The 14,389-nt window shown below is 44.3% G+C and overlaps 1 protein-coding gene across 1 annotated transcript in view; it reads left to right on the top strand.

The window, feature by feature from the left end:
* Positions 1-307: 307 nt before the first annotated feature.
* The window catches only part of LOC139397346 (mdm2-binding protein-like), a gene marked incomplete at its 3' end in the record, with an annotated part of 50,207 nt that continues 36,125 nt past the window's right edge, over positions 308-14,389 (top strand). The window contains exons 1-10 of the mRNA XM_071144102.1: positions 308-365; positions 540-623; positions 767-840; positions 2,991-3,133; positions 3,646-3,704; positions 3,926-4,070; positions 4,243-4,357; positions 7,468-7,590; positions 12,594-12,688; positions 13,653-13,719. Of these exons, the coding sequence (XP_071000203.1) occupies positions 308-365; positions 540-623; positions 767-840; positions 2,991-3,133; positions 3,646-3,704; positions 3,926-4,070; positions 4,243-4,357; positions 7,468-7,590; positions 12,594-12,688; positions 13,653-13,719 (963 nt within the window). The remainder of the gene's footprint in view (positions 366-539; positions 624-766; positions 841-2,990; positions 3,134-3,645; positions 3,705-3,925; positions 4,071-4,242; positions 4,358-7,467; positions 7,591-12,593; positions 12,689-13,652; positions 13,720-14,389) is intronic.

Here is a 14,389-nt window from a genome sequence, read left to right as displayed (position 1 = left end):
TGGATAACTAGTACATTTTCGGTGAATAATATGTAACCGATGATATTGGTATATTTTAGGGCGAAAACGATCAAAGAATATGCCAAACAATATTTGGTTTTGATAATATCGCTCATGGTCATTAAACATGTATTTTCCCGCCGGTTGTATTTTGAAGTCGCGCCTTGACGTCACCAGAACTCTAGATGACAACTTCCGTTTTACCAGAGAGAGAGCGCGCGGAAATGAATTTGATAATACGAAAAAAAGTCTACACAACTTTTTATTTACATTTATACTGAACACTGATGGTAGAGTATTCAGAGGAATGGATCGGTACGTGCTAGTTGTTTCTTTTAACCAAGAAGAGGATAAATGCGCGAAGGGTACGTTAACCATAGCTTTGTAGCGGACTCGGATTTCGTGTTGTTCCCTACTGTAGTAGGAAGCAGCAGAGCCATCTATAGTAGAAAGGATGATAAACATACTATGAGCAATGGTGGTGTTCTTGTAAATGTAAGTCATAACTTCTTGAATTATTGTAATCGTTTATTTTACAGCATTGGAGGCTGCCAAACAGATATATGATAAACTGGGGAGCATCGCCAGTTGTAATTCAAAACGGAGGGGTTCTCTGTTTCCAGGTAAGCCAATGCATTGTTTGTGTATGTCAGGTGTCTTGCTTGCAGAAACGATTGCAATATGTATAACTGCTTTTAAACATTGTAAGGGGTTAAGTAACATTTGCTAAATGTGATTCTATCATCTTTCTCATCTGCCTCCTAAGCCTGCTCTCTGAGTGGTGGTCCAGCCTCACAGAGGTGGTATTTTGCTGTCCAGACATGCCATGGGACATCTCAGGTAAGTGTCATGTCAAGGAATGTCTGGTATTAGTCAGGGATGTCGTTCTGACCCAACTCTGTCCTGCTTTGTGTTTATGGAGATGTGGAGATGTCTGCCTATGTCCTGCTCTGTGTTTGTGGAGATGTCTGCCTATGTCCTGCTCTGTGTTTATGGAGATGTCTGCCTATGTCCTGCTCTGTGTTTATGGAGATGTGGAGATGTCTGCCTATGTCCTGCTCTGTGTTTATGGAGATGTGGAGATGTCTGCCTATGTCCTGCTCTGTGTTTATGGAGATGTGGAGATGTCTGCCTATGTCCTGCTCTGTGTTTATGGAGATGTCTGCCCATGTCCTGCTCTGTGTTTATGGAGATGTCTGCCTATGTCCTGCTCTGTGTTTATGGAGATGTCTGCCTATGTCCTGCTCTGTGTTTATGGAGATGTGGAGATGTCTGCCTATGTCCTGCTCTGTGTTTATGGAGATGTGGAGATGTCTGCCTATGTCCTGCTCTGTGTTTATGGAGATGTGGAGATGTCTGCCTATGTCCTGCTCTGTGTTTATGGAGATGTAGAGATGTCTGCCTATGTCCTGCTCTGTGTTTATGGAGATGTAGAGATGTCTGTCTATGTCCTGCTTTGTGTTTATGGAGATGTGGAGATGTCTGCCTATGTCCTGCTCTGTGTTTATGGAGATGTGGAGATGTCTGCCCATGTCCTGCTCTGTGTTTATGGAGATGTGGAGATGTCTGCCTATGTCCTGCTCTGTGTTTATGGAGATGTCTGCCTATGTCCTGCTCTGTGTTAATGGAGATGTCTGCCTATGTCCTGCTCTGTGTTTATGGAGATGTCTGCCTATGTCCTGCTCTGTGTTTATGGAGATGTGGAGATGTCTGCCTATGTCCTGCTCTGTGTTTATGGAGATGTCTGCCTATGTCCTGCTCTGTGTTTATGGAGATGTGGAGATGTCTGCCCATGTCCTGCTCTGTGTTTATGGAGATGTCTGCCTATGTCCTGCTCTGTGTTTATGGAGATGTCTGCCTATGTCCTGCTCTGTGTTTATGGAGATGTCTGCCTATGTCCTGCTCTGTGTTTATGGAGATGTAGAGATGTCTGCCTATGTCCTGCTCTGTGTTTATGGAGATGTGGAGATGTCTGCCTATGTCCTGCTCTGTGTTTATGGAGATGTGGAGATGTCTGCCTATGTCCTGCTCTGTGTTTATGGAGATGTCTGCCTATGTCCTGCTCTGTGTTTATGGAGATGTCTGCCCATGTCCTGCTCTGTGTTTATGGAGATGTCTGCCTATGTCCTGCTCTGTGTTTATGGAGATGTCTGCCTATGTCCTGCTCTGTGTTTATGGAGATGTCTGCCTATGTCCTGCTCTGTGTTTATGGAGATGTCTGCCTATGTCCTGCTCTGTGTTTATGGAGATGTCTGCCCATGTCCTGCTCTGTGTTTATGGAGATGTGGAGATGTCTGCCTATGTCCTGCTCTGTGTTTATGGAGATGTCTGCCTATGTCCTGCTCTGTGTTTATGGAGATGTGGAGATGTCTGCCTATGTCCTGCTCTGTGTTTATGGAGATGTCTGCCTATGTCCTGCTCTGTGTTTATGGAGATGTCTGCCTATGTCCTGCTCTGTGTTTATGGAGATGTCTGCCTATGTCCTGCTCTGTGTTTATGGAGATGTCTGCCTATGTCCTGCTCTGTGTTTATGGAGATGTCTGCCTATGTCCTGCTCTGTGTTTATGGAGATGTGGAGATGTCTGCCTATGTCCTGCTCTGTGTTTATGGAGATGTGGAGATGTCTGCCTATGTCCTGCTCTGTGTTTATGGAGATGTGGAGATGTCTGCCCATGTCCTGCTCTGTGTTTATGGAGATGTGGAGATGTCTGCCTATGTCCTGCTCTGTGTTTATGGAGATGTCTGCCTATGTCCTGCTCTGTGTTTATGGAGATGTGGAGATGTCTGCCTATGTCCTGCTCTGTGTTTATGGAGATGTGGAGATGTCTGCCACAACATCCAACCATTTCATCAGTTATACATGACACATTCATCACAGTCTTCTGTTTCTTTGGGGGGGGGGGTCCTCAAACCTATTCACCACATTGGCTGACTGTCATCACCTACTGACCACATTGACTGACTGCCATCCTTCCTGTTTCTGGTTGTAGTTCTGCAGTACAGAGTGGGAGGAGCTGGGTAGTTGTCAGAAGAACGATGAGCAGGAGGAGAGCCCCAGCACTATAGAGGCCTGTCTCAGTGCTCTGGATGAGCAGGAGGAGAAGACTGACCAGCCTGACCCACAGCAGACACAGTATGAGTGATGTTCACAGGGCTCTACAGTGCCACCATTAGACTTACACTGACAACTAAAAATAGATGTGTGGCGGACTCAGTCAGACATGCGAGTGTCACCGTTACCGCGGCAACCTCCCGCCCTTAAAGGGCCAGCTGAACATTTTTGTCTCGCCTAAGTGACTCAAATATTTGAGGGTACATTGTGCTTGATTTAGCATAGAACACCCCAAAAACGTCTAGTAATTTCTTATCATTAAAACACTCTCAAATATTTTATTTTAGTGCTCCTTGTGAAACATGTCAGCATAGAGCCCTGTTTTAATTCTGTTGCACATCCCAGCTCTGTGCTCTTCCATAATACTACTTCTGCAGTGTGGAAGCAAACATACAAAGTTGACCTTATTTCCTCTGAGATGTTCTAGAACTTCTGAATATCACATTTCCGGGCTGTATTGAAAGGTAGGGCCCTGTCAGGGCTGAATAAATGGATAGTTGTATGAATAAAGTTCTGATTTGTGATGACTGCAGGTTGTATGAAGAGGCAGCAGAGGGATTACACCTGTTATCAGACAAGCTTCCCCCTCCAGGTAACTCACTCCATTCACCTTGGTTCATTTGGCCAGACTGAGAAAGATTCCTCTACATATCTTATCCAGGAGTTCTCTATATTTCCTACATGCCGTGGCTTGTGTTGTGTTTTATAGCTGACTCTGTTCCCCTCTCTTTCTCTCCCAGGAAAAGCTCTGCAAGATCTGATATTTGTGTCAGTTTACTAGGTGTTTTATGGCTGACTCTGTTTCTCCCCCAGGAAAAGCACTGTTAGATGTGATATTTCTGGGTTTTGCTGAAGAAGCTCCTAAGCTGAAGGACTTCCTCCCTGTGATTGGCTCGTTGAAACACATGCAGACATGGCACACAGCCAAGATAACCATAGTGACTGAACACCACGCTGGGTAAGGACAAATAACTATTATACTAAATGACGAGCCCAGTTGACACTGGAATCCTCCCAACAGTTGTACCTGTGTGATCTCCATTTTACCACTAGAGGGCAGCATAGAGTTGTTGAATGGCTAAATACACAGATAAACTGATAGTCTATCCTTCTTTTGCTTGTTCCTCCAGGTGGCAGAAGCCAGCCTCTAACCTGTCAGCCAGAGTAGTACATCCCAGTAGCATCATGACCTGTATTGATGAGAGGGAGTTATGGAGAGGAGGTGTTCTCATCAGAGAGAAAAAGGTAAGATTATTTAGTCAGTCAGTCAATGGTTTTTACAAGTATTTTGACTGTTGTATCCATGTACTTGACCACTAGGGGGTGTATATATAGCCTCCACATTGACTCTGTACCGGTACCCCCTGTATATAGCCTCCACATTGACTCTGTACTGGTACCCCCTGTATATAGCCTCCACATTGACTCTGTACCGGTACCCCCTGTATATAGCCTCCATATTGACTCTGTACTGTAACACCCTGTATATAGCCTCCACATTGACTCTGTACCGGTACCCCCTGTATATAGCCTCCATATTGACTCTGTACTGTAACACCCTGTATATAGCCTCCACATTGACTCTGTACCGGTACCCCCTGTATATAGCCTCCATATAGACTCTGTACTGTAACACCCTGTATATAGCTTCCACATTGACTCTGTACCGGTACCCCCTGTATATAGAGTCAATGTCAACCATCAGACTCCACCTCCACAACCACAGGCTCTTTGGAAGGGTTGCCAGAAGAAAGCACCACCAGACTCCACCTCCACAACCACAGGCTCTTTGGAAGGGTTGCCAGAAGAAAGCACCACCAGACTCCACCTCCACAACCACAGGCTCTTTGGAAGGGTTGCCAGAAGAAAGCACCATCAGACTCCACCTCCACATCCACGGGCTCTTTAGAAGTGTTGCCAGAAGAAAGCACCATCAGACTCCACCTCCACATCCACGGGCTCTTTAGAAGTGTTGCCAGAAGAAAGCACCATCAGACTCCACCTCCACAACCACAGGCTCTTTGGAAGGGTTGCCAGAAGAAAGCACCATCAGACTCCACCTCCACAACCACAGGCTCTTTAGAAGTGTTGCCAGAAGAAAGCACCATCAGACTCCACCTCCACAACCACAGGCTCTTTAGAAGGGTTGCCAGAAGAAAGCCCTTTTTGACCCCAAGACACAGACACAAGCGCTTAGAGTTTGCCAAACGTAATTGAAATGATGATTGGAAGAAGGTGCTCTGGTCAGATGAGACCAAACAAACAACAAAATCAATGTTCTGCCATGGCCATCTCAGTTGCTGGACCTAAATCCAATCGAAAACCTGTGGGCTGAGTTGAAGAGGGCAGTTGATAAGCACAAACCCAAGAATGTGAAGGATCTTGAAAGGATCTGCATAGAGGAATGGTCCAAAATCCCTCCAAATGTGTTCCTAAACCTTGTCAAACATTACAGGAAAGACTCCATGCTGTTATCCTTGCCAGAGGTGGTGGCACTAAGTACTAAGTGACGAGTGCCAATAATTATGAAACCTTGATTTTGGTGAAATGTGTTTTGTATTAAATAATTGTATGATTCTGTTGGGTTCCATTGAAACATTAATACAGTACAGTATTTCTCACATGTTGGTATTTTGAGTTTCTCTCCATAATTATATTGTTTATATTTTTTTGAAGTATTGTTTGTGCATTGTCAGGGTGCCAGTCATTTTGGAGCCCACTGTATGTATATATAATTATATTTTGTTTTAGGAACTCAGTCGGAGTCTCGATATATTGTTGAGAGTTAGATTAGTAGAATACACAAGGTGCACAATTTCTTCATTTACACAATTTTATGTCACTCACTGACAGTCACTCAATTAACCCATATCAGTTAGAAAGGTATATCATTTTGTTAATGGTAAGTTAGTCTAGCCAGTTATCTAAACTTGTAGTAATCTTTGCTGAATTATCCACTAGGCAACGTGCCCATTGGCCCTGACCTTTGATTTTGTTAATCAATAACTGTAAAACTGCAACAACAAAAAACGTTCTGTAAAGCAAATGTATTGGTTTGCCTTTTTGTTAATAAAATAGTTTTTCTGCTAACAGATCCCTCTGTCTGTATTAAATGATCGTTTTTAATCCTGGTGCTGAGTTAATGTCAGGTAATGTGTAGTGGCTAATTGTATAGCTAATAGGTTATGTGTTTTGTAATGAAATGTATCTTGTTTTTCGGTTTTTAAACAACTGATTGGACCAACATTTTTGATATTCTGTATTTTATTAGGATCCTCATTTAGCTGTTGAGAAAGCAGCAGCTCCTCTTCCTGGGGTCCAACACAGAACATGAAACATGACATAATACAGAACATTATTAGACAACATCTCAAGGACAGAACTCCTTAATAAAAATATCTGTTCAATTATTTTAATTCCATTTTAAATTTATTTTTTATTTTTGGTGAGATCAATGCGCAGTTTCTCTGGAGATAAATTTGATCAAGCCCAACTGTGCGATGTAGTAGGGAGTTGTAGTTTCCAACAGGCCAATATTCTACATGATTTAGCACAGAAAACATGGTAATTAACTACATTGACCATAATCCATTGCTCGCCTACTTGTCCGGTCTGTGTGGCGCAAGACGTGGAGTGGAAGAGAAGATACAGAAGAACGTGCGATTGAGAGGGATAGAGGGCAGTCGCTTCAAAGGACTCTCTATCTGAAAATACATGATCTAAGTGATTGATAGTTGGTATTCAGCAGTCATACAAGCCTTATTTCCTTGAAAGAACTAATAACATTTTGATTTTGTGAGGCAGCAAAGGCTCTATAGAGATGAGATGGTGACGGAATGAAATTATAGTCATCAAAAAAAGCCAATGTAATATAGACGACTGAAAAAAACATTAAAGTAATGTGAATCATTAATGGGCAGTCATGGGAATTTTAGGAATTGTTTTATTCTGAGTTCCAGCATTCAACCCACAGATTGCGTAGTGCATGTTTAAAATTGTGATAATTTTTTTGTTGTTGTTTTTGTAATGAAACTGAACCGACCTCAAAAAACACTAATCTCTCAACCAATGTGATAAAGGCAGGGGTCATTTTTGCTGCTCTCCAAAATATCATTTTTAAAAAAAAAAAAAAAATGGTATAGAAATGCAGTAAATTAGCTTCAACTCTCTTAAAATGTATTGTGTATTGATTACAGTGAGAACAGGCTGTCTTGGGAAATCTCTTTTCTAAAATGGAAACCCAGTTTGAGTTCGCTAACGATGCTGTCCTATTGATTTCTCTCCTGTGCTGTCTAAACAGTTTGAGTTCACTAACGATGCTGTCCTATTGATTTCTCTCCTGTGCTGTCTGACAGTTTGCCTCTGAGGTGAGGTTTGAAGGCTTCTCCCTCCGAGCCCAGGATAGAGAGACATGGTACAGCCTGCTGCCTTCTGATCCAGGATCCCATAACAACTCTGACCACAAGCTACACTCAGAGGTGAGTAGTCCTACCCCCCACCTTATCCTATCCTACCCCACCCGAACCTACCCCACCCTATCCGATCCTACCCCACCTTATCCTACCCTACCCCACCCTATCCTACCTCACCTTATCCTACCCCATCCTATCCTATACTACCCCACCTTATCCTATACTACCCCACCTTATCCTATCCTACCCCACCCTATCCTACCTCACCTTATCCTACCCCACCTTATCCTACACCACCCTATCCTATACTACCCCACCCGATCCTACCCCACCTTATCCTACCCCACCCTATCCTACCCCACCCCACCGTATCCTATCCTACCCCACCCGATCCTACCCCACCTTATCCTATCCTATCCGACCCCACCTTATCCTATCCTATCCCACCTTATCCTATCCGACCCCACCCTATCCTATCCCACCTTATCCTATCCTACCCCACCTTATCCTATCCTACCTCACCTTATCCTACCCCACCTTATCCTACCCCACCTTATCCTACCCCACCTTATCCTACCCCACCCTATCCTATACTACCTCACCTTATCCTATCCTACCCCACCCTATCCTATCCTACCCCACCTTATCCTATCCTACCCCACCCGATCCTACCCCACCTCATCCTACCCCACCCTAACCTACCCCACCTTATTCTATCCTACCCCACCCTATCCAACCCCACCTTATCCTATCCTAACATATCCTTCCCTCCCAGACCAACTCTGACCACAATCTACAGTCGGAGGTGAGTAGTCCTATCCTATCCTCCCCTGACTAACCAGACAACTAGTGTGCCACTGTAGTCTGGCCACTGTCAGCTACTGACTCACTGTCCTACCCTACCTCCAGCCTTCCAGTTCTACTAGCTACTGACTCACTGTCCTACCCTACCTCCAACCTTCCAGTTCTGTCTACTACCGACTCACTGTCCTACCCTACCTCCAGCCTTCCAGTTCTACTAGCTACTGACTCACTGTCCTACCCTACCTCCAACCTTCCAGTTCTGTCTGATACTGACTCACTGTCCTACCCTACCCTACCTCCAACCTTCCAGTTCTGTCTGCTACTGACTCACTGTCCTACCCTACCTCCAACCTTCCAGTTCTGTCTGATACTGACTCACTGTCCTACCCTACCTCCAACCTTCCAGTTCTACTAGCTACTGACTCACTGTCCTGCCACCAGAGTAAGCATCTTTACTCACGGAGACACTGCCAAATAAGAACACATGTTTTTACACAGCTTTTAATAAAATCAGTTGTTTTAGGGGTTAAAAGCAGACTCACCCTTAAGGTGTTCAAACATCCACAAATCACACTTTTTCAATAAAACACTGCTTAATAAAATACAAATAACTTATTTAGCTTCAGCCATCTAACACGGTTGGTGTTTCTGTCAGAGAGAGAGAGAGAGAAAGAAACAGAGAGAGAGAGAGAGAGGGAGAAACAGAGAGAGAGAGAGGGAGAAACAGAGAGAGAGAGGGAGAAACAGAGAGAGAGAGGGAGAAACAGAGAGAGAGAGGGAGAAACAGAGAGAGAGAGAGGGAGAAACAGAGAGAGAGAGAGGGAGAAACAGAGAGAGAGAGAGGGAGAAACAGAGAGAGAGAGAAAGAAACAGAGAGAGAGAGAGAGAAACAGAGAGGGAGGGAGAAACAGAGAGAGGGAGGGAGAAACAGAGAGAGGGAGGGAGAAACAGAGAGAGGGAGGGAGAAACAGAGAGAGGGAGGGAGAAACAGAGAGAGGGAGGGAGAAACAGAGAGAGAGGGGGAGAAACAGAGAGAGAGAGGGAGAAACAGAGAGAGAGGGGGAGAAACAGAGAGAGAGACAGAAAGGGGGAGAGAGAGCGAGGGAGGGAGTGAGCTCAGTTAGTGTCCATGTTGCTGTCTCTCCGCTCCAGGCTCTGCTGTCATAAAAACCAGAGTGTTGCTCTAATGAGTTTTCCACTACAGATGAATCATGGCTGTTCTATGTAGCGATGGACACACACACACACACACACACACACACACACACACGCTCAGTTATTAAACTCCTGGACTGTTTACTCGTGGTACACACAGCTGATTTACAACACCCATATTGATTAGCTAGTTAAATTCCTTTTCGTTCCGTGCCAGGCAGTATAGTATCTATGATGATGATTATTGTGGTTCTGGGAGAGTGTGATTGTAGTAAAAGTAATTGTGCTCATGTTCTGTGTTTATGGTGTTGTTGAGACCATGACTAACCATCTGTTGTCTCTGTGGAACTGAAGGAGAGAGGTGGGTGTTGTGGTGGAGGAGGTTCAAGGTAGTGCACTATATAGGGTGTGTGTAGTGTACTATATAGGGGATAGGGTGTGTGTAGTGTACTATATAGGGGATAGGGTGTGTAGTGTACTATATAGGGGATAGGATGTGTGTAGTGCACTATATAGGGGATAGGGTGTGTGTAGTGTACTATATAGGGGATAGGGTGTGTGTAGTGTACTATATAGGGGATAGGGTGTGTAGTGTACTATATTGGGGATAGGATGTGTGTAGTGTACTATATAGGGGATAGGGTGTGTAATGTACTATATGGTGTGTGTAGTGTACTATATAGGGGATAGGATGTGTGTAGTGTACTATATAGGGGATAGGGTGTGTAGTGTACTATATAGGGGATAGGATGTGTGTAGTGTACTATATAGGGGATAGGATGTGTGTAGTGTACTATATAGGGCATATGGTGTGTGTAGTGTCCTGTAGGGAATAGGGTGTCTGAGTAGTGCACTATATAGGGGATGTGGTGTACTGTGTGTTTAGGGGATATGGTGTGTGTAGTGTACTATATAGGGCATATGGTGTGTGTAGTGTACTATATAGGGCATATGGTGTGTGTAGTGTACTAGATAGGGCATATGGTGTGTGTAGTGTCCTGTAGGGAATAGGGTGTCTGAGTAGTGCACTATATAGGGGATGTGCTGTACTGTGTGTTTAGGGGATATGGTGTGTGTGGTGTACTAGATAGGGGATATGGTGTGTGTAGTGTACGGTGTGGATAGGGGATATGGTGTGTGTGGTGTACTAGATAGGGGATATGGTGTGTGGGATGTACTGTGTGTATAGGGGATATGGTGTACTAGATAGGGGATATGGTGTGTGTGGTGTACTGGATAGGGGATATGGTGTGTGTAGTGTACTAGATAGGGGATATGGTGTGTGTGGTGTACTGGATAGGGGATATGGTGTGTGTGTGTGGTGTACTGGATAGGGGATATGGTGTGTGTAGTGTACTAGATAGGGGATATGGTGTGTGTGGTGTACTAGATAGGGGATATGGTGTGTGTGGTGTACTAGATAGGGGATATGGTGTGTGTGGTGTACTGTGTATATAGGCTCTATAGTAGTCAGTGGGCCTGGCATGATAATGGAGAAGGCTCTATAGTAATCAGTGGGCCTGGTATGATAATGGAGAAGGCTCTATAGTAGTCAGTGGGCCTCGCATGATAATGGAGAAGGCTCTATAGTAATCAGTGGGCCTGGTATGATAATGGAGAAGGTTCTATAGTAATCAGTGGGCCTGGCATGATAATGGAGAAGGCTCTATAGTAATCAGTGGGCCTGACATGATAATGGAGAAGGCTCTATAGTAGTCAGTGGGCCTGGTATGATAATGGAGAAGGCTCTATAATAGTCAGTGGGCCTGGTATGATAATGGAGAAGGCTCTATAGTAGTCAGTGGGCCTGGCATGATAATGGAGAAGGCTCTATAGTAGTCAGTGGGCCTGACATGATAATGGAGAAGGCTCTATAATAGTCAGTGGGCCTTGTATGATAATGGAGAAGGCTCTATAGTAGTCAGTGGGCCTTGTATGATAATGGAGAAGGCTCTATAGTAGTCAGTGGGCTTGGCATGATAATGGAGAAGGCTATATAGTAGTCAGTGGGCTTGGCATGATAATGGAGAAGGCTCTATAGTAGTCAGTGGGCTTGGCATGATAATGGAGAAGGCTCTATAGTAGTCAGTGGGCCTGGTATGATAATGGAGAAGGCTCTATAGTAGTCAGTGGGCCTGGTATGATAATGGAGAAGGCACTATAGTAGTCAGTGGGCCTGGTATGATAATGGAGAAGGCTCTATAGTAGTCAGTGGACCTGGCCTGGCTGCTCCCTCTATGAAGAATTCACCTCTCAGAGAACCCAGGACCATATGTCCAATCCCCTCTTGCCTCCCCTCGCTCCTGACAATTCCCACCAGAGAACTTCTGTGTGAACTCAAAGGCAGAGCTGTAACTCCCAGGCCAGTTGTAACTCCCAGGCCAGTTGTAACTCCCAGGCCAGTTGTAACTCCCAGGCCAGCTGTAACTGCCAGGCCAGGCCAGTTGTAACTCCCAGGCCAGGCCAGTTGTAACTCCCAGGCCAGGCCAGTTGTAACTCCCAGGCCAGGCCAGTTGTAACTCCCAGGCCAGGCCAGCTGTAACTCCCAGGCCAGGCCAGCTGTAACTCCATGTCTGTATTTAGATGTGACTCATCCTAAAGCAGATGCATTACTGCACTTTCAGGAAGCTTAGCTTTAGGCCTACTTGGAGTTGCTATTAATGAAAGTATTTAGGTAGTTTCTACTCTTAGTTTGCAAGGCTGAGGTTGAGGAGAAAAGCAGAAAGCAGCCTTTGCATCGATGGAATTCTATCTCTATACGGTGACCTGTGAAGGAGCTGTCTCTGTCCCTTGTTTGGGAAATGGGATGTGGAGCTAATCCCGGGCCAGAGAGAGGGAGAGAGGGGGGGAGCTGATGGGGTGAAAGCTATGCCAGCTACTTATTAAACTGGCCTAGCTACACACACAGTCTGATAATACCTGATACAGTCGTTGAACAAAGCTGACCTTGCTGTAAAGTTAGAGGCCAATGAAAGTACTGAAACATGCCAACTGAATATCAGCATAACGGCTTCCGCTTGTGTTGTGTGTATAATATCAGCTTTACGGTAATATATAAATCTAAAGCCTCCTCCTCTCCTCTCCTCTCCTCTCCTCCCCTCTTTCTCCAGGTGTTCCATTACTTCCGGTCTGTTCTAGACCTGGTTCAGTTGGTGACGGTGTCAGATATTCCCAGCTTCCTCCGCTCCAGCACAGAGTTACACCTGTATCCTTCACATCAGCTGATGACTGAGGTGTCCACATCTCAGATAAACTGTTCCTCTCAGATCTATAAACTGGAGATATTTAACCACATAGCTGGTTTAAGGGAAGGGACTTTCCAGAATGTTACAGTTGTATGTGACCTGCTAGACAGTCACGCTGGAAGTCAGGCTACAGACATGGTCATTTATTTACTCTCTGAACAGGTTTACCCTTGAAACTGGTTTGGGGATAATGAACTTTGTTCATGGATAATGATTAGCCAGGTCTCATGTGACTGTCTCTCCATGTAGACTGAACATTATCTTGTTCTACTGTCATTGTGTGAAGTAATAACAGATCAAGCCTTACAGTATAAAAGGCAATGTGAAATAGCTGGATACATCTCCCCAGTGTTTCACACTTGTCATGTACAGTATAATTAAGCAATAAGGCCCGGGGGGGTGTGGTATATAGCCAATATATCACGGCTAAAGGCTTTTCTTTGCGTGACGCAACGCAGAGTGCCTGGTTACATCCCTTAGCCGTGGTATATTTATTTATTTAACCTTTATTTAACCTTTATTTAACTAGGCAAGTCAGTTAAGAACACATTCTTATTCAAAATGACGGCCTAGGAACAGTGTGTTAACTGCCTTGTTCAGGGGCAGAACGACAGATTTTGTACCTTGTCAGCTCAGGGATTCGATCTAGCAACCTTTCGGTTACTGGCCCAACGCTCTAACCACTAGGCTACCTGCCGTATATTGGCAATATACCACAAACCTTCAAAGTGCTTTATTGCTATTATAAACTGGTTACCAACCTGATTAAAGCAGTTAAAATATATGTTTTGTCATACCTGTGATATACCACGGCTGTCAGCCAATGAGCATTCAGGGCTCGACCCAGCCAGTTTATGAAAGCCAATAAGAAACAGCTAGATACATCCTCCCCAGTGTTCTACATCCCTTGACCAATCACGACAGAGAACTATCCTCCAAATCACTGAGAGATAAACGGCTCCTTGATCAGTTCAGATCACTGTCTGGAAAGGTACATCAATCAGTCAGTACTACTCCAGTGTGTGACTCAATATACTGTGACTATGTTGTTGTTGTTGTAGTAGTAGTAGTAGTAGTAGTAGTAGTAGAAGTAGAAGTAGAAGAAGAAGCCATGGGGCGAATGCAAATGGAGAACTTGGGACTATAAGGTTCAATCTGCATTTGTGTGGAAATGTAGTTATTGACATAGCCTTGTTCACTACCTATATGGTACTATAAATACCCCAATACATGTTGTTACGTTCAAAATAATAAAATTCAAAAATAGTTGACACCATTCGAACCAATTAGTATTCAGAACTTTCAAACAAATTCTCTCAGAATCATCTTTCTGCACATAGAACCTTCTAGTTCCAAGCTCGAGGTAGTAGCAGTAGTAGTAGTAGCAGTAGTAGTAGTAACAGTAGTAGTAGTAGTAGTAGTACCATTAGTAGTAGTAGTAGTAGTAACAGTAGTAGTAGTAGTAACAGTAGTAGTAGTAGTAGTAGTAGTAACAGTAGTAGTAGTAGTAGTAGTAGTAGTAACAGTAGTAGTAGTAGTAGTAGTAACAGTAGTAGTAGCAGTAGTAGTAGTAGTAGTAGCAGTAGTAGTAGTAGTAACAGTAGTAGTAGTAACAGTAGTAGCAGTAGTAGTAGTAGCAGTAGTAACAGTAGTAGTAGTAG

Source organism: Oncorhynchus clarkii, unplaced genomic scaffold, assembly GCF_045791955.1.
Source record: "Oncorhynchus clarkii lewisi isolate Uvic-CL-2024 unplaced genomic scaffold, UVic_Ocla_1.0 unplaced_contig_9594_pilon_pilon, whole genome shotgun sequence".
In the NCBI taxonomy this organism is placed as follows: domain Eukaryota; kingdom Metazoa; phylum Chordata; class Actinopteri; order Salmoniformes; family Salmonidae; genus Oncorhynchus; species Oncorhynchus clarkii.
The sequence above is the reverse complement of the archived record's forward strand: the minus strand, read 5'-3'. Positions and strand labels throughout refer to the sequence as shown.